The 22500-nt window shown below is 41.1% G+C and overlaps 3 protein-coding genes across 9 annotated transcripts in view; all 3 read left to right on the top strand.

Moving 5' to 3' along the window:
- arhgap46a (Rho GTPase activating protein 46a) overlaps window positions 1-1417 on the top strand; it is a 30629-nt gene extending 29212 nt beyond the window's left edge. For all 4 annotated transcript variants that reach the window (XM_027012454.3, XM_081705231.1, XM_081705232.1 and 1 more), the window contains one exon: window positions 1-1417. This exon is cut by the window's left edge and continues 193 nt beyond it. In XM_027012454.3, the coding sequence (XP_026868255.2) occupies window positions 1-2 (2 nt within the window). In that variant the 3' untranslated portion in view covers window positions 3-1417.
- Window positions 1418-1917: 500 nt separating this feature from the next.
- Window positions 1918-10825, top strand: phf20a (PHD finger protein 20, a). 3 transcript variants are annotated; one of them, XM_027012456.3, is made up of 19 exons: window positions 1918-2052; window positions 3160-3251; window positions 3337-3508; window positions 3658-3742; window positions 3877-3953; window positions 4056-4554; window positions 4697-4765; window positions 4844-5026; window positions 5137-5187; window positions 5311-5580; window positions 5763-5981; window positions 6256-6351; window positions 6618-6770; window positions 7237-7418; window positions 7721-7820; window positions 8002-8197; window positions 8359-8764; window positions 9001-9160; window positions 9387-10825. In XM_027012456.3, the coding sequence occupies exons 2-19, from the start codon at window positions 3169-3171 to the stop codon at window positions 9527-9529; spliced, it is 3144 nt and encodes a 1047-aa protein (XP_026868257.2). In that variant the 5' UTR covers window positions 1918-2052; window positions 3160-3168; the 3' UTR covers window positions 9530-10825. The 3 variants fall into 3 exon arrangements, with proteins under 3 accessions (XP_026868257.2, XP_081561874.1, XP_081561875.1); XM_081705748.1 differs by lacking the exon at window positions 4697-4765; XM_081705749.1 differs by lacking the exon at window positions 6256-6351.
- Window positions 10826-11126: 301 nt separating this feature from the next.
- ndrg3a (ndrg family member 3a) overlaps window positions 11127-22500 on the top strand; it is a 30205-nt gene continuing 18831 nt past the window's right edge. For both annotated transcript variants that reach the window (XM_027012463.3, XM_027012460.3), the window contains exon 1: window positions 11127-11272. The gene's annotated coding sequence lies outside the window, so the exon portion shown is untranslated. The remainder of the gene's footprint in view (window positions 11273-22500) is intronic.

Here is a 22500-nt window from a genome sequence, read left to right as displayed (position 1 = left end):
AACACTCCCTCATCACATATGGCTAGTAAACAACCAACCCCTGTGCAAATCAAGGCCACAACATCCTAGAACCCAAAATTGCTCTTTCTGAATGTTGAATGTGTTGATATATGTGCTGTCCACGGTGATGTAAGGAATTTTGTATGCCCCGATTACCCTGGTGACACCAGTCAGCACAAGCCCTGACACACCAATCAGCCATTTTAAATACAGTCTGTTTGTCCATCTGCAAGCAGAACCAGACCAGCACCTCATCACTGAGGTTTGATAAGATTCCAGGCTGTAGTACAAAAAAACACATGGCATGCAAGAGAGTGAGAGTTCAGGTCTAACTTTTTTGTGTTAAAGCCTATTTGAAGTCTTTATGAGCATATAAAGGGGGCATTTTGGCAGTTCTTTACAGTGCCAGTAGAGCTAGTGACAGAGTAGGCACAGTCAGTGGGGGGACTTAGACAGCTTTCCTTTTACACTGGTGAGTGGTTTAAAGAAAGAATTATATAATTTGTTAATGTGTACAAAACAAATAGAATGAAATCTATTAACTGTTGTTTGTTTACTAATGATCTGTTATTGCATTAATTATGGTAAGGAAGTGAAGAATAAAAAGTATGTTTCATTAGATTAGTAAAACTTTTGATATTTCAGGTTCGTAAAATGTAATATTAGATATTTTAAGCAATAAGCATTTTCTACTGCACTCTTTTATGGAATGTTTTTGAACTAGAAACAGGCATTAACGTTGACAGCAATGTACTGACAATCAGAAAGATCTGTTGAGCTATGATATACTCTTAATCTTTCTGGGGTGTTTCGGGGAGTATGACATAATCTTAAATGTTTTGGACTGTATGACAGAATCTTAATTGCTCTGGGGTGTACTTTGAATACTCATGGCTTCCAGGTTGCCTGTTGCATCTGTATATGTTATCTTAAAGGATTTTCTGTGAACTAGTGCATTGAAGACATACATTTGATTGATTTAACATTGTTAAACATGACATTGAATCAGCATTACTGGAATATGACATTTACTCTTTGTTTTCAGTGAAAAATACATTTATGGAGTGTCGAGCTACAGTTGTATAAATGAAGTTTTTAATGATTTTGTGATAATTGCAGTGTTATCCATTGTGGTTTATTTTGTGTAAATAAAGCATGTAAATATTAGTGAAGATTTCTGACTGATTTTAAATGATAATGTGGTGGTAGTAGTAGTAGTAGTAGTAGTAGTAGTAGTAGTAGTGGTGTTCCAATAATAGAAAAAAAGACACTAATATTTTTTTTACTTAAAATTCAGTAAAATGTTATTGCCACATGTATGATTTAAATTTACCCCCAAACAACTGTTTGTGTGTGTATGTATTTCGGTGTGTCTTTATGGAATAATTGTCCAAAAAATTAAAGTTTCTAAATTGTTTCTTTTCTTGAATTGTTTCATTATGGTTGTGTAAAAGAAAAGTGGTGATCTTTGGGCATAAAGGTAATGATGAGAGCTAAAGTTATGTCCAGATTCAAAAGCCCAAAATGCAAATGATCAGGAAGAACACATTTCCTTTACATTATCACTGTAAAAAGTTGAATGAAAACATCTCATACGTATATACAAACTATTGACTGGGATAAGTGTCAACAGAAAGGAACTGTCCTCATAAATACAAAAAAAAGTCTACTATGACATTGATGTAAAACTAAAAACTTAGCTAATGATAAAACTTATCTGAAATATGACACCATTGTAAGATTAAGTGTAACAGCAAAATTTTTAATCCGTAAAAAAAAAGATCATGGAAATCATCGATCATATAATTTAACATGACAACAGTTTTTAAAAATGTTTTAATGCCACAGTATAACTAACTGCTCTGCAGTTTACATGTGTATGGGTGGGGGTGCGCGCAGGCGCAGTTTAGAGTCCACTCATACCGGTAGTCTTGTCTTCTACACATTGGAAAATAACTGCGTGCGTAGCCGACACCACGGACGTTCAAACACATATCATAACCCCTCTTCGTTCCGAGTATTAGTCACTAAAACCTGGAATACAGTCGCAAGGTAATTATTATCATTTCAAAACAGGGATCAGATTATCAAGCGGATGTAATTTCACCTGCAAATAATTTCTTTCTGCATGGAGTCTTGGAGGGATTTCAATCACGCCTGTAAATAGCTACATTTCTTAAATTAAAATATAACGTACAAAAAATAATAATGGCTGTGTTGATCGATATTGGCCTATCTAGAGTACAGATTCTGTGATCAGTGTTTAGGATTCAGTGTCTCGGGATTGGAGTCAGTCAGAGGAAGTTATTGTCTCGATCTGTTTACTATAATCCCGCCTAGCCTGCTTGAGGCCGCTAAATATTGGGCCTTGGTCTTTGCACTGTTTGCAGTTCATTTGTAAATAGATCTGTCCGTCGGTCTTTATTTGCCGGTGACCAGATTTAATTGTAGCAGCTCGTAAACAGGCTGATGTGTGCACGTCACCGGCACGCCTGTCGGACCCACTTTGGAGTCCACTTCCCACATGCAGGATGGCGTGTTTGATGAAAGATCGCTTACGCTGATTTAGAAAATTAGCACTTTACTGGAATTAACACCAAAACACCACACCTCATGCCAGCATGGTGGTAGAAATAAGACCAGGACGCGGCGATGGTGTGATGTGAATGTGAGATTTGGTTCCGCCATTGTTTCCATTGTCAAGGATGTGGGACGAGAACACACGTGGTTTTCACATCTTCATTTTAGCTGCAGAAGTGTGAAATAAGATTGTTGTTGATGGGAGGCTGTCGCTTTGGTTCGAAGCAGAAGTGGCATGCTACTGCAATGTTTTCATATCCTAAAAGTCCACAATATCACTACCGCGAAGTTTGTCGAGGCATGCTGCTCTGTTCTTGAACGTCTTGTTCAGTGGCTTAACTGATCAGTTACTGTCGATCACGAAGCTGTGCTGACGAAATTCGCGACCAATACTACAAGTCTGATTTGGTGGAAGGAAGGTGCTGTTTCCCAAAGCAACGGTGTATTACATGCAAACATTTAAGTAATAATTACATTAACTTGATCTAGGAGGTGACAGGCTCAGTTCCGCTAAGGCATCTTACAGGTGGTTCTCCTTTAAATCACAACTTTAACATGATGGTCATGTCTTTGTTCTAGAGTGACAGCATGAGTAAGATGCCCCCTAACAGAAGAGGAATTAATTTTGAGGTGGGTGCAGCTCTAGAAGCGTGCGACAGCCTCAAAAACTGGTGAGTCCTGATTCCACGTCTCCTTTCTAACTCCCTGCCCTGTGCCCTCATCCCTAATGTGGCACCACATGCGTCTCTTCCCCAGGTATGCTGCGAACATTGAGAAGATTGACTACGAGGACGAGAAGGTGCTGATCCACTATCGTCAGTGGAGTCACCGCTATGATGAGTGGTTTGACTGGGGCAGCCCCTACCTCAGACCGGTGGAAAGAGTCCAGCTGAGGAGGAAGCGGCTGCAGCAAGACTGCTCTCTTCCTGTTAGTCATTTCCCCTCACTGGTTTGCGATCCTGGTGAATTTGGTTCATCCTGCACAATTCTGTCTGTTCATTTATTGGAAAAACTGTTTGTGCTCTTTTATTGTGGTGCTTTAAACCTTTGTTCAGCTGACTTGTCTGTGTGTTTTAGGGATTTCATGTAAATGATAAAGTTCTTGCTAGTTGGTCAGATTGTCGATTTTATCCTGCTAAAGTCTTGGCTGTGCATAAAGATGGTGAGTTGTTTTTCTGAGATTATTGTACATTTCTTAAAGTATTAAGACTGTCAGACATGAATTCATCTTAACCCACAATATATTTTGTAAGATTGCAGAGTGTGAATAAGTGACAATTGTATGTATTTCCACAGCCTCCTACACAGTGAAGTTTTATGATGGTTTTGTGCAGACAGTTAAGGGGATGCATGTAAGGCCTTTCATCAAAGAGGTGAATATTGTAACTCATGTAATTGTTTGCCAACATGGTGTGTTTGTAGGATTTAAACATGCATTCAAATTTTTTTTGTCCTATTTCTTTTGTTGTGTGTAGAGGGTCAAGCAGAAATCTCAGTCATTTGACAGAAGTGGAGAGAAGCATCAATTTAAAATGACTGAGAAGCACCCGAGGCCACAGGAACGTGCATCCCACAAGACCAAAAGAGGCTCCCAGCATGCCTGTGAGCCAGAGAGCGAGAGCGACTCAGACTCTGCTGATGAACGGATGCAGAGAAAGAGTGAGAAGAGGCCTGTTCGGACGAACTCGGCGGAGCACGAAGTGGACCGTATTAACATGCCAGAGAGAGATGGACCAGAGCAGGCCGAGAGCCCGGCGGAACACATGGGACAGCATAATTACAGCAAGTCATTTGTGAAGACATCTACACACAGGGAACAGGAAGAGGAGAGTGGAGCCATGGGGGATCACGACCCAAGCTCAGGTCTGGATGACAGGATGGAGAACCAAGATGTGGAAAAAAAGACCGAGCTGCCTGAACAAAGGGAAAATGCAGTTCTGCAGAGCAGAACAGCTGAAGGATCCCCAGTAGGAGGCATGTTCATATGATATTCACCTCAGACGCCACAGTCACTGTACCTCAAAATGAGCTTATGTTGAATGTTTGTTACATAAGTGGCATCAAACAAAATGTTATCGCAGCAATGAACGAAGGTTTTTTTTTTTCTTCTTCCTAGGTAAGCGAAGATGTTTAGTCGATCAAAGCGACACATCGTTTAAAAAGATCAAAGTGGAATCATACTCAGGTTAGCCTGATATGATTTGTGTTTTGCATTTACCTGTTTTACTGCAGTGGTTATAATGAGAAATTTGATTTCTTTCAGACAAATGTTTACATGGGCAGTCCAGACCATCATCCGAATTGTCCAAACACACACTTTGTGAAAATGGTCTAGAGTGTGCTCCTTTACCTTCAGCAGAAGCACAGTCCTCAAATGGCACTGCTGCACTCAAGACTGAGGCCCAGTCAGAGGGCTCCCAACATTTACCGACGCCCCCTGCAAAGCGTAAGCTTGTTTATATATGCACTTAAATATATACTATAACTATGGATTTCTCAGCCATTCTTGTACACTACAGCACAGTTTAATGTTTCTTACATGTGTTTGCATTACAGCTGCAAGGAAGCAAGGTTTCCACAATCCTAACCGATTTAGCAGAGAGCCTTGTGAGTATACGCATGCATGCGTTTAAAGTTTTAATGTACGGATGTTTGTTTTATTGACTGCATTTTATCGACTGCTTGTCTTGCTGACAGTCTCGCCATGTTCGTTTCTCTGCTGTGTCTCAGTATACAGAGTAATTAAAAACCAGCCACCCCCTGCTCTCTCCATCAACCTGGACCACAACCCCTTCAAGTGCAGCATCCCGGGCTGCGGCAAATCCTTCCGCAAGGCCAAACTCCTGCACTACCACATGAAATACTACCACGGAGACGAAGGGCCGGTAAGCGAGGACTTGAGGACGGCTGTGGGCGTTCATACCAGAGCAGCCGGCAAACAGAGCTCGCTCGCCAGCTGGCAGAGTTCCAAACGCAGACGCACCATGGCCCTTTCCCTGTGTGAGTACTTTAATGTTACTTTTTTCATGATCTCTAACTGTAACATTTTAGCTCGAAGTTCATGCTCATCCGTGGTTTTCAGGATGGGGGTGAGCCGTTTTCTAATGTGTGTGTGTGTGTGTGTGTGTGTGGGCACACGGCTCTAATTCAGCCACTCCTGTATGGGTGTTTCTCCATCACAGACACGGCTGCTCACAGCCACGCCCACTCTTCCTCATCTCCCAGACTGGAAGGCTGGAGCGCGGCTCAAACGGCATACAGGAGGCAGACCTTGGCGCCCCCTGCGGTCAGCATGCAGGAGCCGCAGCCGCGGGCCTTGCCGAAGGAGAAGAGCCGAGAAAAACAGCAGGACAGAAACCGCAGCTTGGTAGACAAAGACAGGAAGACCACAGCAGAAACAGGTAGGTCACGGAAATGACTGCTATATTCTTAACAGACAGAGATGGGCGGTATATTCTTAATAAACAGGGCTAGCTTCTATATTCATAGGAAACAGAGTTTGCAGGTATATTCAAGGCAGACAGCAGGGCGTATTGAAGTAGGTTAAACAAGGAGAACTCTGCAAGAACAGCCCAATGTTCTAAAAGGTTCTGTGCATCCTCTGTCATACTGAAATTGTACTGATGTCGGGTTTCACATTAGCATTAATGACACTGACATTTCTGTATTTCCAAGTATGTGTGAAGGATCGCGACAGGCCTAAAGACAAGAAGTCAAGGTCTTTCCTACATATTAAGCTGAAGAAAAAGAAGAAGAAGAAGTCTAAGTCAGGTAGCGAGAGACAGACGTGTCTACACACAGGCTGTACTGTTTCTCTGTGTACTGTTTGCTTCAGTTGAGTGATGCTATTTTTGGCCTCCGGTGCGTGCTTCATAACGACTCTGGTGTACTGCGTAACAATTCTCACGAGGCCACCATCTTAATTATAATTCACAGGCTGTGCTCTGGGCGAGTGGTAACCCTGGTAACTGTTTGGATGTCGTAATGATTTCTTTCTGCATCTACTCTCATCCTCGTCTTGTTGCTGTAATACACAGGCAGTGAGGAGAACATTGACATCTCGGTATTTGGGCCGCAGTCCAAATCGAACTTGCCCCATAAACCCCTCCCATGCCCCGCCCAACTGTCCGAAGTGTTCCGGCGCAGTCGTGGCCGTGGCCGTGGGCGGGCACAGCAGATACAGGTGGATGGTGGGTATCCGTGCTCTATATATAATATATATATCATTTATTTCTATTCCTGCTTTTGTGTTTTGAGAAGCTTCCTTGGCGGCCTGGCCGCTGAGCCTCAGGGTCTTTGTCCCCCACTGCACACTCATTCACCTGTTACTCATTCGTCATCTCTCTTCCCACAGTAGATGGGGCAGGGCTGTCACGACTGTATTGCCAGAAAGAACACAGTTTTATTGTTGGATTTTCTTTATCTGTGGATTGATGCTTTTTATCTCTTCAGCTTTGGCTTTATCATCTTTCCCATTATTATTCAATTCAAAAATGGAGGCTCGTGATGGAAATAAGTTTTTCGTTGAAGCATTCTTTTGAGTTTTTGAGATTCTTTGGGTCGGATGTTGAATTTGATTATGTTCTTAGACAATAGACACCCTCTCATGATTAATTATTAGATAGTTATCCTGCAAATTGTGGTCACTGTTTCCAGATGAGGGCAGCATCTCCGATTGGTCTTCTGACAGTTATGGTTGGACTGATGATGACATTGGAGCGGATCTAGACATCACAGCCAGACGCCTCAGTTGTGGTTCGGTTGACTCAGCAACAGTTGCCCGGGAAACAGTACGCTGTGTATGTGAGGTGGCGGAAGAAAATGACTTTATGATACAGGTGCACTTCTGCCAAGCTTTTTCCTTTCCATTTATTAATCTTTTTTTGTTGTTGTTCTGTAAATTAAGTCTGGCGCTACAAAGTTTAGCTATTACTTAATTTGGAAATAAAAAAACACTGTGTTTCAAAGTAAAGCGACTTTTTAAAATAAAGTAAAATTCAGGACAGTGGCCAGAGACAAAATGACTAGTACGGCAGAAAACCAGCTGCATATTGTCTGTTACCTGTGCCTATAACAGCCTGACTGTCTTCCTGCACTGTGCTGAAAGTTTCTGCTAACTGTTCTTCTTTCTGCTCTCCAGTGTGAGGCGTGCATGCATTGGCAGCATGGGGCTTGCATGGGTCTGCTGGCAGACACCGTGCCCGACGCATACGCGTGCTTTGTCTGCCGAGATCCCCCAGGTGAGACGTGATGCAGACGCTGATATTTGTGGGAAAACGGAAAACGATTTACTTATCAGCATATTTTCCAGAATTTCCAGGAAGAGAGCTTAGCAATGTGTGTGTTTTTAGGAATTATCATTTAATTTCTAATGATTGCGTGTGTGTGTTTGTGTGCATGTGCGCACGTGCGTGCATCTAGGCCAAAGACTGAGTTTGCGGTATTGGTATGATCAGGACTGGCTGAGCCATGGCCATATGGTTGGCTTGCCTTTCCTCGAGGAGAACTATTCTCATCAGAATGCAAGAAAGATTGTAGCCACACACCAGCTGCTGGGGGATGTGCAGCATGTGTTGGAGGTGCTCAGCAGCCTGCAGCTCAAAATCAACATCCTGCAGTGAGTTGTATTCTGCCTGTAGCAGTAGGCACGGTTCGCCATCAGCTAAGACGTGTAGACCCTTTCATATATGTAATTCAATAGCATGCTGAGATTAAGCTATGCCATGTGATGAACTACAGTAAAAGATCATCCTCGTTTGCTCCTTTGCACCCTCCAAGGAACGAGAGCCATCCAGACCTGAAGCTGTGGAGCAGACCGTGGCACCAAACAGGAGCGGGTGGAGTGAGGGGTGTCTTCACCATGGCCTCTGCCGCCACCCGCACACCAGCACCTGCTGACAAAGGTCTGCATAGATCAGGGTCCACCACAGAGCGGCTCCGACGAGAACCCTCCTCGTCCTTGTCTTCGTCCTTCCACAACTCTTATATCAGTAGCGAGCACTGCTACCAGAAGCCACGGGCATGCTACGCGGTGCTGGAGGCGGAGATAGGGGGCAGCTCAGAGCCACAGGACAGCTCACGAGGCTCAGAGCCACAGGACAGCCCACGAGGCGTTGAGCAGTTTCTGCAGTATGAGCAGCATAATGGGGAGGAACCCCAACCCTGTCAGTCCAAAGAGCGTAAGGTGAGGGCCAAAAGCATTTAACACTGCACCCAGTAGTTTGGCCTGTTCTCTGAATTGACAGTTTCCTCAGCTGTGCCCCCTTAGCTGTTGTGCATTATATTAAATTAAATAAATGTTACTAACTGCTAGCTGTCAATGTTTTAAGACATCTTAATATGCTACCTTTTTTATGTGAAAAAGCAACAACTCTGAATTTACAATAAGCTGTTGAAATCCAACCCAATATGCATCTGCAGGAAAGGGACACAGAGATGCAAGTGGCTACGGTAATATCCGGCAGTGAGGAGCCAAAAAGCAACTCCCAGCAGCAGCAGCGAATCAACTTGCTAGATCACATCGAGTGCTTACAGGACGAGGTTACTCACAGGATGGACTTCATCGAGAAGGAGCTGGATGGTTAGCTATTAAAGATATTTATTTATGTCTAACTGTGCATAATATAATTCTTCTGTGTGGTGTTTCATTAATATATTATTCAGTTTGGAGCAATTCCTTGGTAAATGTTCCTGTACTTTTTAATTGAATGAGATGCTGGTGGTCTTACTCACTATGTACTGTGTTTATTGTCCATCCTTCCACTGTTTTAGCTGTGTGCTTTTGTGTCTTTGTATTGACCTGTTAGTGTTGGAGAGCTGGCTGGACTACTCGGGCGAACTGGAGCCTCCGGAGCCGCTGGCAAGGCTGCCTGAACTCAAACACAGCATCAAGCAGCTGCTCGGAGACCTGGGGAAAATGCAGCAGATTGCTATATCCTGCTCCACATGAGGGAGCCAGAGAGCACTCCAGCGTTCTTAAAGAACTTCATCCTCGGTCCAGGCCATAGACCAAAGACTATGAAACAAAAGACATGGCAAATTGGGTGGGGTGGGGACTTGCAAGAGACTGACCTTCTGAGACATATAAACTGGAGAATGGAAACTTGAAATATTTATGCACTTTTCCTTTTAAACAATGGTCATTCTTACCAATGGACAAACACCATGACGTGCAATGGTAACTAATAAGATGATCATTGTTAAGGGATCACAAATATTAAAATATCTGTGGATTTGTACTCTGACCAGGCCTATGTTCGGTGTGACTGGCACATTTTTTTTCATTCTGAGGTTCCTGTGCTACCTTGTCTTTCTTAGTTGTTAAACCTTGAAACATTCCCATGTCTTAACTGATGGGTTTTGCATTACATGGTATGATCCATTAAGACAATGAGGCATTAATATGATGTGCATGGTGGAAATGATTAGATCTTGCATAGAGTTTAGCAGTGTGCTTGTTTACTTTTAGCAATATGCTGGTGATGGTTTGTACATATTGAAAGAATGTAATTTTTTGCCGTTACATGTCCAGACTTCGTCAGAATCGTGTGGATGGCATCAGCCTCGTTTTCCTAGTTCCATCTTTAGTGTTTTTTTTGTCTGCATAATTTATTGTGTACAGACTCAGATGTAGTTGCATTTCTTGTTCATATTTATAATTCTTTATATTTATTTTGAATAATTGTAATTAATATTACTCATTGTTTGTCATTCCTATAGTACAGTCTTTCTGCAGTTTTATAGCCCTGCTCCAAGACATCACTCAGCTGATTATCTGTAGTGCAGAGATGTGTATTAATGCAGGAACCCCAGAACTCCCCTGTCCAGGGACATCAGCTCTGAGACTGAGAACTACAGCAATAGTAGAGTTTGCTGCTGCATTTACTTGCCAATCACAAATACTACAGAGGCCAGTATGCAGTAGAACCTTCTCTGGTAATGTGCTGGTGTGGGCACCAAAGGCATATACACATTGTTTACAAATCATCTATGCCACATTTGAACAGGTATGTTAATCCCAAATCCCACTGGAATAACAAAAGGCCACGTTCATTTATTGCCCTTGTGAAAACTCAAAGTATGTGCACTTCATGGGCTTTGCTGTGACTGGCAGATACAAGACATCTGAGCCTTTACCTTTCTCAGGGTCACTCTTGTAGATTTTGCTCTGATTTTGCTGGATGTCTCCTCTTGAAAATGCACTGATATGCAGTTCTAAAGAATAAACAAGTGTGCAGTTCTCTGATATGCCTTTGTACGGTTGGCATGACTTGTGGAATGAGAGAAGACCTACCATTGAGTGCCGTTTGAGTCAGCGTAAGTGCTGTTGCAATGTCTACGTTCTAACGTTTTAAATGAAAGTTCTTTGACATTGTGCTTTCTCTTCTTATGGCTTCCAGCACTAATCTATATATACGTGTACAGTGGGGAAACGTCTTTCAAGCGCAAAGGTTCAGATATAACCTCGTGGGGGCGATAAAATGCACTCGTGGAGCTGTTGCGTAGGCGCTTCAGACTGTCACCACAGGCGTGATGTGTAACCAGTATAGTCCCGCCCTGGATGAATGACATCAAAACGGGCATAGTGGAAGCGCAAACGTGCGATCGACGGTCTCCGCAATCGGAATCCTTTTGATTACATCATTTATCAAGGATTTAGCTTAAGTTGCCTGCGGTTTTTTCGGACTTGAAGGTGAGTGAAAATGGACATAGAAATAGAATTGAATATGCAGTGTTCAAGGGAGATGAAAATTTCGCTATTAAAATGAAACATAAAAGTGGGGGCTTTCGGCCGATGGGTTAAAACACAAAAATAATTAGGTAATAAAATAGTTATAACCTTTAGGTTCCCATTTACTAGCGTAAAATAAGCTTGCGTTTATTTTAACATTTTGTTCAGCTCGTTCATCCTTGACTATGTTAACCACGTTTTTAACCCAAATAGATTAAATTATTTAACTTTATATCAATTTTAATGTTGTGAGTTTGAATTCAAGCTAATTAATGTTTCGTAATAATGTGCATTATAACAGTTTCAGTAACCCCCGTATTGCTTTCCTTTATAAATAGGCTACATAAATGCAGCTAGTACATGTCTACCTACATATCGCTGCTTAGACAAAAACTAGCTTGACTGTAGGTAATAATGAAATATTCATTATGTGTCGGTGCAAAGGGGTGAAAGTTTACTACGGAATAATTTACTGTGTGGTAACTTTCATTTCAAACATTGTTGCGCGTGCATCAAGTGCTTACTTTCCCCTCTTTCTTGCGAAACCTGGCCAATAATTCTGCTACTTTATACTTTACTGTGTACATAGATAGTGCATAGTATTCGAGCAGTGTAGGCTGTCAGTCTATGTTCATTGTATACAGATTAATTGTAAGGTCGTCTGTAATGTATATACGGCTTACTAGAAATAATATAGTATATCACCAACGTCCGGCATTAGCGGAATGACATTGTCCTGTGTAACCTGGTCATGCGAAGGTCGCGGTGTTGAAGGACGGAGTTATGCCCGCAGGTGTTGTGGTGTTGGGATGCGACGGAACGGATTCGGTTGTTGACACATCAAACAGCTAGAAATACCTCCAAAACGCAAAACAACCCGTTGAAATGTAGTCAAATTTCAGTAGAGTAGTTGCTTATAAATTAACACTGGAAACCAGCGCATTCTTAATGTTTTTCTTTAAATAATGTATTTATTATTTCATTTGGCTTATTGGAAGTGATGTTTTGTGGCTCGTTGTGACATTCTAGAGAGCACCTGTGAATCTGACTAAAGATTCCCTGTCCAACATAAGGCTATATAGACTACAAGGTAATAAACCACTTAAATGTAAAGATAATTGCAGTGGTTCATTTTGTTCAACTGAGCAAATAAAACACTTCTTAAATGAAACCCTGATTACATCAGAATGGTTGTTAAGGCTAGAAGTGTCTATAAATTTGTTTTATGCTGATAAAGATAAAGAACAGATATGAATGAGTTTGTTGAATGGTAAACAGGTTTGACCACCCACACTTCGATGCCACCCACTCTTACTCTGTTACACGCCAAATATTGAAGTGAGTGCAGATAACACTATATCTCCTAAAAAAAAAACATTAATTGGGGCAAGTAAAGTGCTTCCATTTATTTAGTTAGCTTAGGTTTCCGATGTTTGTTTACAGGTGTGTGATAATAGGAGTATCTGCACTTTGTGTTCTTCTGGGGCATTAGTTCCATTCCATGTCCCTTTTATTTTGTTTTAACTTCTATGTTACAATACACAGCAAAATCCTTGCTGAAGTGCTATTGTACCCTGTGGTACAGCTGAACATTGGCGATTTTTATATTTTGATTTAGCTGTTATTCAGTTAAACACAAGTTTATTTTCACTGATACTGTATAATTAAGACCCCCACCCCCCCCCACCCCTGCTGTTGCAAAGAGACAAAAGAGTTTTTCTTTTCATTTATATGGTGGTGCAGGTTGAGTCAGAAAATCTTTTGCCCCATGGAAGCAAGTACTTTAATTAAGCCATTCTTCACTTTTTGTATGTGCACACAATAATCATTACTGTGAGGATGTCAGAATCATGCCTGTCAGGCTGTCAGTACTGCGGAAGCATGGGAAACATGAGAGGATAGACCTCATATTTTTCTTTTAAAAAGGCAGTACATTTGTAGTTCACTGAAGCAGTAGCTTTAATTGCTTAGCAAATTGAGAATCTCAAGCTATGCTGAATTTTCTTCTTAGACTGTTCTGCAAAGTGTTGATGAGTGTCTGCAGACATCAGGAACTAACAAGTGACACTGAGCATAATACTGTTAAGTACTTCAGAAAATAGCTTGGGGTTATAAAGTCCCTGTCTGGAACGGCTGTTTTGCAGTGATTTATCCACATCTCTGTCCCCATCATAGCTCTCTGTCCACACTGGAGCACCGTCTTGGGACGTAGCACATCTAGCTTGTTTAAATTTCCTGTAGGGACCTTAATGTGTGATGAGGCAGGATTCGTTTGTTAGTCATAAGTTTGTCTAGTGTTCATGAGGCAGCCAGTCTGCTAGGTTACACTGGAATACATCCTTGTGAAACCCCTGACATTGGAAACTGAGGTCTCTAAGAAACTGGTCTTACATCAAGAGGAAAAGATCCATAAATAACAACTTCACAGCAAGTTGACAGATATAGCCTTTTGCCATTGTTTGTAGTTTTAGTGTAGACTTCTAAGATGTGGGCAATAGCTGTGATTCACCTTGCCCAATTCAGCATACTTTTAAAATGACCTATAGAACTAGTTATGCAGAGAACTCTGAGCCCATATAATCAGTCTGTGTGTAAATGTTAGCTGCATAAACATTATAGGTCCTTTATTCTGGCTTCTCTTAATAGACTGGGCTGATCAAATAGTGGGTTTCTCTCGTGGTCACACAAAAAAGCCAGGATTCCAAGATATTAACACGGGCATGCTAAAGAAGTGGGTGAAAGGCAGAATACTGAGTAAGCTCTGAGGAAACAGATACTGAGGTGCTTCAGACATGAGTTCAAATTTATTACTATAACAGCATTTTTTAAGACACTAGGAGGAACTTCAGATGACACAATGACAATGAGATTATTAATGAGAACACACATATGTCCTCCATTTGACATTCATTCCAAAACCATGGACGAGGTTGCTAACATTTTACAAATGTTGAAAATATGACATTTTGGTTCAGTGACAGCATAGAGGCATTTTCTGAGTGCAGGCAACACCTTTAACAGTTTTCAACACTTTTCACCAGGAAAGCAGTTGAATGTATGACTTTAGGATGGGGAAAGAACTAAGTTGAACTTTGGGTTAGAGTTCTGGGCAGCCTCTCTGTGTAGCAAAAAGCCTCAAATGGCTGAGTTTTTGGGACTATTCTAGGTTAGACATGGCTTACGAGGCATTCTTACATACTTAGAGGGGATTCTAGCACAGACAATTTTAGTGGAGTGGGCTTGCCTACTTAATTGGTTTTGCTGTGCTTAATAGTGATAAATAGTATACCATTAGTATATTAGTGTGGTTATGTCACAGAGACAGATAGGGCAGGTGGGGTCAAATGTGTTTGAGAAAATGGAGAATTCAGAGCATCATAGCAAACAGAACAGGGGAGTGTGGTGGCAATGTAGCAGTATATATGTTGTCATGGGGAGGTGGGGAAGTGGTAAGTGCAGCTTTTTTCATTGGACTCCTTTAAGGAGTAGACTTGTTTGCGTGTATCTGGCAGACGACAGAGAACTTGTGATTAGTTTGGTGAAGACGACAATGCCAGCTAGGCAGACTTTAAGGTTGGAGGACCTGAACAAAGTTGGCATATGTGAGGAAAGCAGAGATTTGGATTAGGCCATCTGAAGGGAAAGGAATATTGTAAGAAATATGGGAAAGCTGAAAGCACTTCCAGCTCAACTAGTGCATGGAAAGACTCTGTGGTGCTACTGCATTTAGAAGCACATGCTCAGGCTGTTGGGTGGGGTAGGTGAGATGGGTGTTGAGTGAATGTACTGTCCAAAAGAGAGGAAGTGGCGTCGGGTGTGGGTCTGCATGTGGCACTTCTGCTCTGAATTTCTGCTTCGAATTTCTGATATTAAAAGCAAAAATGAGATTCCACAGTGGTAATTAAGTGACTGGGAATGTATACAGCTTTATAAATGAACGGGTTTTAGACAGAGTGCTGTGTAAAGTGGCATAGAAATGGTGTGAGGGTAAGGGAATTGAAACATCATTTGTTACCGATGTTAATAGCAACCATCTCATCAGAATTGATGAGGAGGGACTGGCCAAAGAACCCTAGTGGCGATGAAGGGATGAAGGTCCCACGACCCTGAAGAGTTGGTGGAACCTACAGCCAATCTAACAAATTCAGGCTATGAAGATTTGAAATGGTGACTGCAGAGAAGTGAAAGCCACAAGGCTGGTGTAAGCAAACAGCTTCAAATCCATGGGGGGGTGAGTAAAAGAATGAGATGCCCTTCCTATGCTGAAGGACGAGTATCCAGAGCCACAGTTTAATAAGACAGGCATCATCTAGGGAGATCAAATCATGCAGGGATTTGTCATGGTTGAGTTGAGGGAGAGCTCTGTTTGGACCTGGAGTTTGGAGCCCCATGACGTGTCAAACCTGGACATGGTGAGTAGGATGTAGTTAATATTGCCTAAAAGTAGGGAAACCTGAAAGGAAATCATGATAAGCATGATGCCAGGGAGCTCAAAGAAAGTAGTGGGACACCAATGCAGTGAAAGGGTCAATCAAGAAGCCCTGCACAACTTCTTTTGCCAGCAAGGAAGAGACAATGTCAGACTCCTAGATAGCAGACAGGAGGTTACGGGTGAGGGCTTTGCAACCCACAAAAATGCACCTATACAGTTCTAGGTCTAGATAGTAGGTGGAGATGTTCACTGCTGCAGGAGGCAGGGGCATGGGTGGAAAACAGTAGTTGTAGAAACTAGCCTTGAGGAAATCAAGAAGGAGAACAAGGGTAGTACATAGGATGAGGAGAGGAGAGCTGGAATAGAAAAGGATGAGCAGTGAGAGGGATGGGAAGACTAGGGTGAAGGAAGGAAGAGGATGAGCTGGAATGACAGAGGTATGAAGACAGATGAAAGAGGGCAAGGCTGGGATGAAGGGCATAGCCCTTTCTTGAAGAACTCTTTAAAGATTTGCCTTGGACCACTCAGAGATATAATATAGGCAAGATTTAGAAGACGGATCCAGGCCTGAGATGGTGCTGGCTTTGTAGCTGACATTCCTAACATGCTGCGGCAGTGGAAGCCAGGAAAGCTCACTGGGTGAAGTGAGACTTTGCGCCAAAATAGTAATGGGGTCCATGGCTAGGGACTGGGTCAAGCACAGAAAGATCAATGGAAGTGGGCGGAGTCAGGAACAACTGACCAGAGGCTAAGAATGGAGCAGGATAAAGCCAAAAATGCAGGCTACTGTCTTCCAAGGAGAATCTGATTGTTGGATGTGGCAGGTTTGAGTTCAGTGTGAAATTTGTCATGTAGAAGAGGGAGTAAGGGAATATAAATCAGGATGAGAATCACCAGAGAAAGGAGCCAGACATCAAAGAGCGGGGCCAAACAACAGAAAGAGAGAGCGTAATTGTTCATCTGAGCACTGAAAACTATACCAACGACAATATCTACACTACAGTGTTCAAACCTTGAGGCAGTGTAGGCAGGATAAGCCAGTACCCAAGAATAAAAACCTAATAAAGGGTTTTTGTTTTGCAGATACACAGATTATAGAGTATGCTCAAAATATGCATTTTTAATTCTGGTTGCATATCTCAATAATGGACAAACTCCTGTGATTATTGTTGAAATACTTTAAAATTAGCCAGGAGTAGAATAATATATTCCTTATTTAACTCCACACTGTGAGAATCCTCATAAATCAAATGATTATTCTGAATGACAGCAGTATGGAGTGCATCTAATAGGGCTACAGACATTTGAAGGCAAAATATATATCTCTTTATACTTGGTATTTCTATTTATATCTAAGATGAGTTTGCCTATCTGCAAAATACATTTTTATAAATACATTGTGCACATCCTAGAAAAAACCTATAGACAGCACACTCTGATGGGTGTTAATCTGTTGGTATAGCCTCTGGTTGCAGTTAAACTGTTTGCTGGGTAGCAGTCCAAGCAGCCCATATGCAGAATGATGTGTGAGACCCCTCTAATCCTGCTCTAGTCACCTTAGCTCAGTGTTGTCCCAGGAGATGACCTCCCCAAAAGGGGCTGATAGCTGGCTCAGCCTTTCACTCCTCCTCAAGGACCTCCAGCATGTGCAAAGACCTTCCTAGTAAGTGTGAACCACTTTAATATGTTACGAGTTATGATGTAGCATCTAATTAGCATTACTAATAAGGTTACATAGGAATTATGGGAATTGTTAACTAAAAATGCAGAATTTGCCATAGAGTAAGAATACAGGGTACATTTGGTTCTCGCTAAGGGGATTATTTAAAAGATTGATCCAGATGTTTAAAGTTATCAATAATGTTTGATATAATGACTTTAAATTGAGTTTGATTTACTCCTGGTAAATCTTCGTATGTGTGACCAATTAATTTCCACACGTCAGGACCCGTGACCAGTGTACAAAGTGTTTCCCTTCCTAGACAACCACTCCCCACTAGCTGCAAATTGCTGCAAATACTGCTGTTCTAAAACACAACAGAGCTAGTGTCACAGAATAAACATTCAAAAAAATGATTAAAACTTGATTTTGTTGTCTGATGAAAACATTTTAAAGTGTTGTACCTTGACTCTGATTTATACCAGGTTTTGATTTTCATGCTTATAATGTATGCTCTCTAGCCATTTTATTACAAACACATACCTGCAGCCATTCATGGTAACACAACTGTGTTAGCCACACTCTATACCTTTCTCATTTTTGACCACATGTTTGTGTGGGATTGACCATTGCCAGTTCAGCTGCAACACAGATATGTGTCAAAACAGATTGTCTCCGAAGCATTTTTGTACATCTGGTGAGCAGTATAGCAGTAAGATTCTGCTCTTAGTAATTATTTGTAAATGTGGTGCCCATGTCCAGTTATGCAGATGACACACAAACAGAAATCTCTGCAGCTCCTAGTGACACCAGTGCTCTGAATGCCATAATTAACTGTCTGCATTAGACAGTACACACTGGATGTCAAGAAATCTTTAATGCAAATATTCAAAGGTTCATTGAAATTAAAAAATTAGTTCTGTAACGTGCTGGCCCGAGTGCCGAAGGGTGTGGAGCAGGACGCACAGACTTCCTCAACATGGACAAACATTTATTTATATACAACATAGAGGACGAAACTGGCACTCACGTGTAAACACAAACAATGAACATAAGCATACTAAACATTAATGACTTCTAACACTTATCACAATATTAAACAAACATAGTTAAGACTTGACACATATGGTTACAAACGACACGCTACATTCACAATGACCAACACACTGCACACATTGGCACGGGTTTAAATACACATAAACTAACACAATGCAGGTGTGTGCATGTGTGGTTACAAACAAAGATCCTCCCACTTCATGTAGTGGGCCAAACCACGTGACTCACTAGAGGCGAGCGTTCTGTGACAGGTTTGATCTATCACTATTATTCCATGTTCTACTTAACTGCAGTTTCTGTATTTTTTGCTAATATTAATATTTAATTTCATAAATTCTTGTTTTTTGGGGGTTGTTTTTTTGTTGCATTGGTTGCATAATTTTAGAACTGATTATACAATTCCGGACTAGTATATAAACCCTTCACAGGATTCACAATTGGATTACACAATTCAAATGCCATGAAGATTTTGAAAGTTTTTAGTAAATACACATAAATACTGCATTTAACTCACTTAATATTTAACACTTAAGTCAGTTATCTGCATCTGAGGCAAACCTCTGTGTTTTCATTTCTCAACCAGACACAGCTGTTTCTAAGGGGACCCTCTTTACAGATCTGCTGTATCATACTTACAATTTTCCATGACTTATACATGACCACAAAAATAGATCTGTCCATTTTGGTAAAGTAAAGGGAGCTTTATCAAAGGTATTATAAAAGCATGACAGATTAATATACATATATATGAACAAGAATAGCTTCCTCTGCTAGGAAACACTGAGAATGTATTATGAATTTATAAAATATGAAGTTAATATTTAAACCACTCCTGTAAGTTGCTCTGGACAATGGTATCTGCCAAATGCAATGTAAAAATTTGTTTTGTATTCTGTCCAGGCAGAATATGAAGGTGATCTAGAGATGCATATTTGACTTCAACACTCATGTACAAAACAAACACTAAGCGGGGAGCTTGGAAACAGGATCACTGAGTAATGTTCCTAAACATGACTTCACAATGAACACCACAAATCAGGAAGTATATAAATATACACTATTATTAACCTAATAAATAACACCCACCAGTAATCAAGGGAGGCAGAGCTTTGGGACATACCATCCCACATTTGCGTGACTTTATGGTTTGTGTGTTTGCCCCTCATGAGCTTAGGACCCAGCTAAGATGAAAAAGCAGCGATGAGACAGACGTTCTGGTGTGCGTCACCATGCAGGGTGTCCCCCAGCCACTAGCGTCAGAGCAGAGAGGCTGCAGCATGACACCGAAGAGCTTTAGTGAGCTATACTGCTATACTCGCGTGCATGTAGCTGTAGTTAAGAGGGACTGGGATCCTTACACACACACTGATGAGGCAACAGAACAGAAAGGGACAGAAAGAGAGAGTGATACAGAAGTAATGGCAGATGAATTAAGCACAATAGGAATTCACCTGGCTAATCCAGTAAATGATCTGACCAAAGAAGGAGACTGCGCATGATATTCAAAAAGAGAGAAATGAGAAGATAGCTTGTTTTAGATTCTTTACACATCCTTGTAGCATGTGTGAATAAACTCTCATATTGCTGGGTTTAACAATAATACATTTACAGTAATAAATGCATTACAGTGCATTTAGTGGCTATTGGTAGCCATGGGTAGTACTGAGTTTGTGGAAGGTTTCATTCTTTCTGTCAGTGTTTACAGAACTCTTTACTGACAGATGGAATCATTTCTTGAATGCATTGTATAGCACAGCTGTGAAAGGTTTCAACCTCACCAAAAAAGGGATGTGTTTGTTCTTTCATGAATATTGAGAAGAATGGTATTTACAGATTTGCTATTTTTGAAAAATAAGGTGAGGTAATGTTTATTGTCAATGTTGCATTCACAATTGTGCATGGTGGGTGGAAAAGCTGGAAGTTTTTTTTTGTTTGTTTTATTTTTTTTGTTTTGTCATTAAGTGCCCCCCCCCCCTTCACTTTTGCAGTTTTAGAAAATAGATCTTTTCATTTTCTTATCGCCTCAGGGGTAAATAATGAGGAGTCTCTATCTCTCTTTCTCTCTCTTTCTCTCTCTCTCTCGCTAGCTCAGTGTGTGTTTGAATCACCCTCCATGCTGCTGCTTTAAAACCTTCGGTTGGTGCAACTCCTCGAGAATGCTGTGTAAGAGAGCTGGTACCTGAGGTGACTGGACCTCCATTTTTATGGAGGCTAATCTTGTGGAACTTGGCTGCAAGTTGTTTTATTAATAATAATTTATGTTAATATGTCCCTACACTGGCTGGTTGTAACAGCAAGTTTGTTATGCACTGGGGTGGGTAGGCCCATACTCTCCATTAAAATTTGAGTTTATGTTTGTAGTAAGAGTGTTTTGAGGTAATTATGAGAGAGTTTAATGGCTTTATCATTTATTTTAATGCTAGTTTGGCTCTGCCTTATGTCTGGTGCTTTTGGTTACTGTTTTAGTATTTTCTGTAAAACAAGTATCCCTTTAAGGGTATCTTGTGGCTTTGGGAAAGTAAGCTGGACCTTCAATGTCACATTGGTCTGTGGGCTTTTTCTTAATGTGATTTGAGTATTTGGAGTGATTGCACAGACCCGAGACTGAGTAGCAGAACAGGGAAGGATTAGCCTTCAGTGTAGAGCTTCTCTCACTTTTCTTCCCTTCAACCGGGTCTCCTTGAGTTTGTTCCACTGGGTTCCAAGTAGCTATGAAAACCCCAAGTAGCTAAGAAGAAGTAGTCAGTAGTCAGTTATATTGTTTAAGAAAAACAAGAATAAAACACACTGTGATTTGTTTTTCTTTTATTTAAACATTTTAAACACTGGAAGTCTCTGCCTCCTCAAAGTGACCCTTGGGAACTGAGATGTCGTAATGTGGGGTTGGTTGTGTATAGCTGATGCTGCCTAACTGTGGGTGGTGGGCATGCTCCTACTCTTTTAGAGTTACAATATTACCATTACCATCAGTATTAGAATCTATGTTGTGCGGACTGCTGTTGGACCAATAGACCTGGCTGTTTTTAAAGTCCGAATTGTTGCAAAGCTTTGTTTACCTCAGTTGCATGGGCTTGAGTCGGTAACCCTTATCTTTTCATTTGCATCATTCCTCAGCATGTAATATTCAGAAGAACCAGAAGCAATCAGTTTCAGTTTGAATGTATTTACACATATAATAAAACAAATAAAATTGCAAGTGAGAACTTGTCCAGACTGTATGCAGGTTTTTAGTAGATATACTGTAAAAGATGCAAGAGAGTCTGGTCTAGACTGGATTTTGTAACTTTCTTCCACTAGATCTGGTAAGTGTACAAAGAAGCTGATGGAAGATCTTGGCATTCAATGGGGTATAATCTCCATGAGAAGAGGTTTATTGTGATTTCTTGTAGGAGGGGGAAGAGGTCCCCCATAGGAGCTGCTTTTAATGGCTTTAATTGTCCAATGTGTACTGGACACAACAGCTGCTTTTAGAGCTCAGGCCACTGACTGTACCTTGGTTACAAGCCCCTCCACTATAGCTGGGCCAACTATGCAGAGAAGCTTCTAGAAAACAATATTTGTAAAATCATAACTTATCTTAAGTTTAATAAAGAGGTTATACACAATTTATGGTTTCGATGGAATCATGCAGCATGTTTTCAAGAGTTAATCAGAATATGTCTGAAACATTAAACCCCTTCTTGTTATAACTCCAAACTTTTTTGATTAACAACAAAATGAAAAACATATTAACATTCATATACCCTGTTCTTTTGTTGCTCAGAGTGATTACTGCAATGTTATTACTCAAATATTTACTGTAATGTTGTACTGGGGTTACATTTACAGTTTTATGTATTTGGTTAAGTGTAGGTTTTATACAGTTTTGGTATCCTGTAACTTAGCTTTCTCGGTTGTGCCCATACTCTAAAAATGCAAGCTCTGCCCATAGCCCTCCCCTTTAGCTGTCCAGAGAATTGGAGCAGGGTTGGCCTCTAAAAACTATGCGCCATCATATGGAGCCTCTGACATCAAAGTCGACATCCCACTCCACAATGCCAA

The sequence above is a fragment of the Electrophorus electricus genome, chromosome 22 (assembly GCF_041902795.1).
Source record: "Electrophorus electricus isolate QZ-2024a chromosome 22, ASM4190279v1, whole genome shotgun sequence".
NCBI classification, from domain to species: domain Eukaryota; kingdom Metazoa; phylum Chordata; class Actinopteri; order Gymnotiformes; family Gymnotidae; genus Electrophorus; species Electrophorus electricus.
Note: the sequence above shows the minus strand (reverse complement) of the source record. Positions and strands in the feature narration are given on the sequence as shown.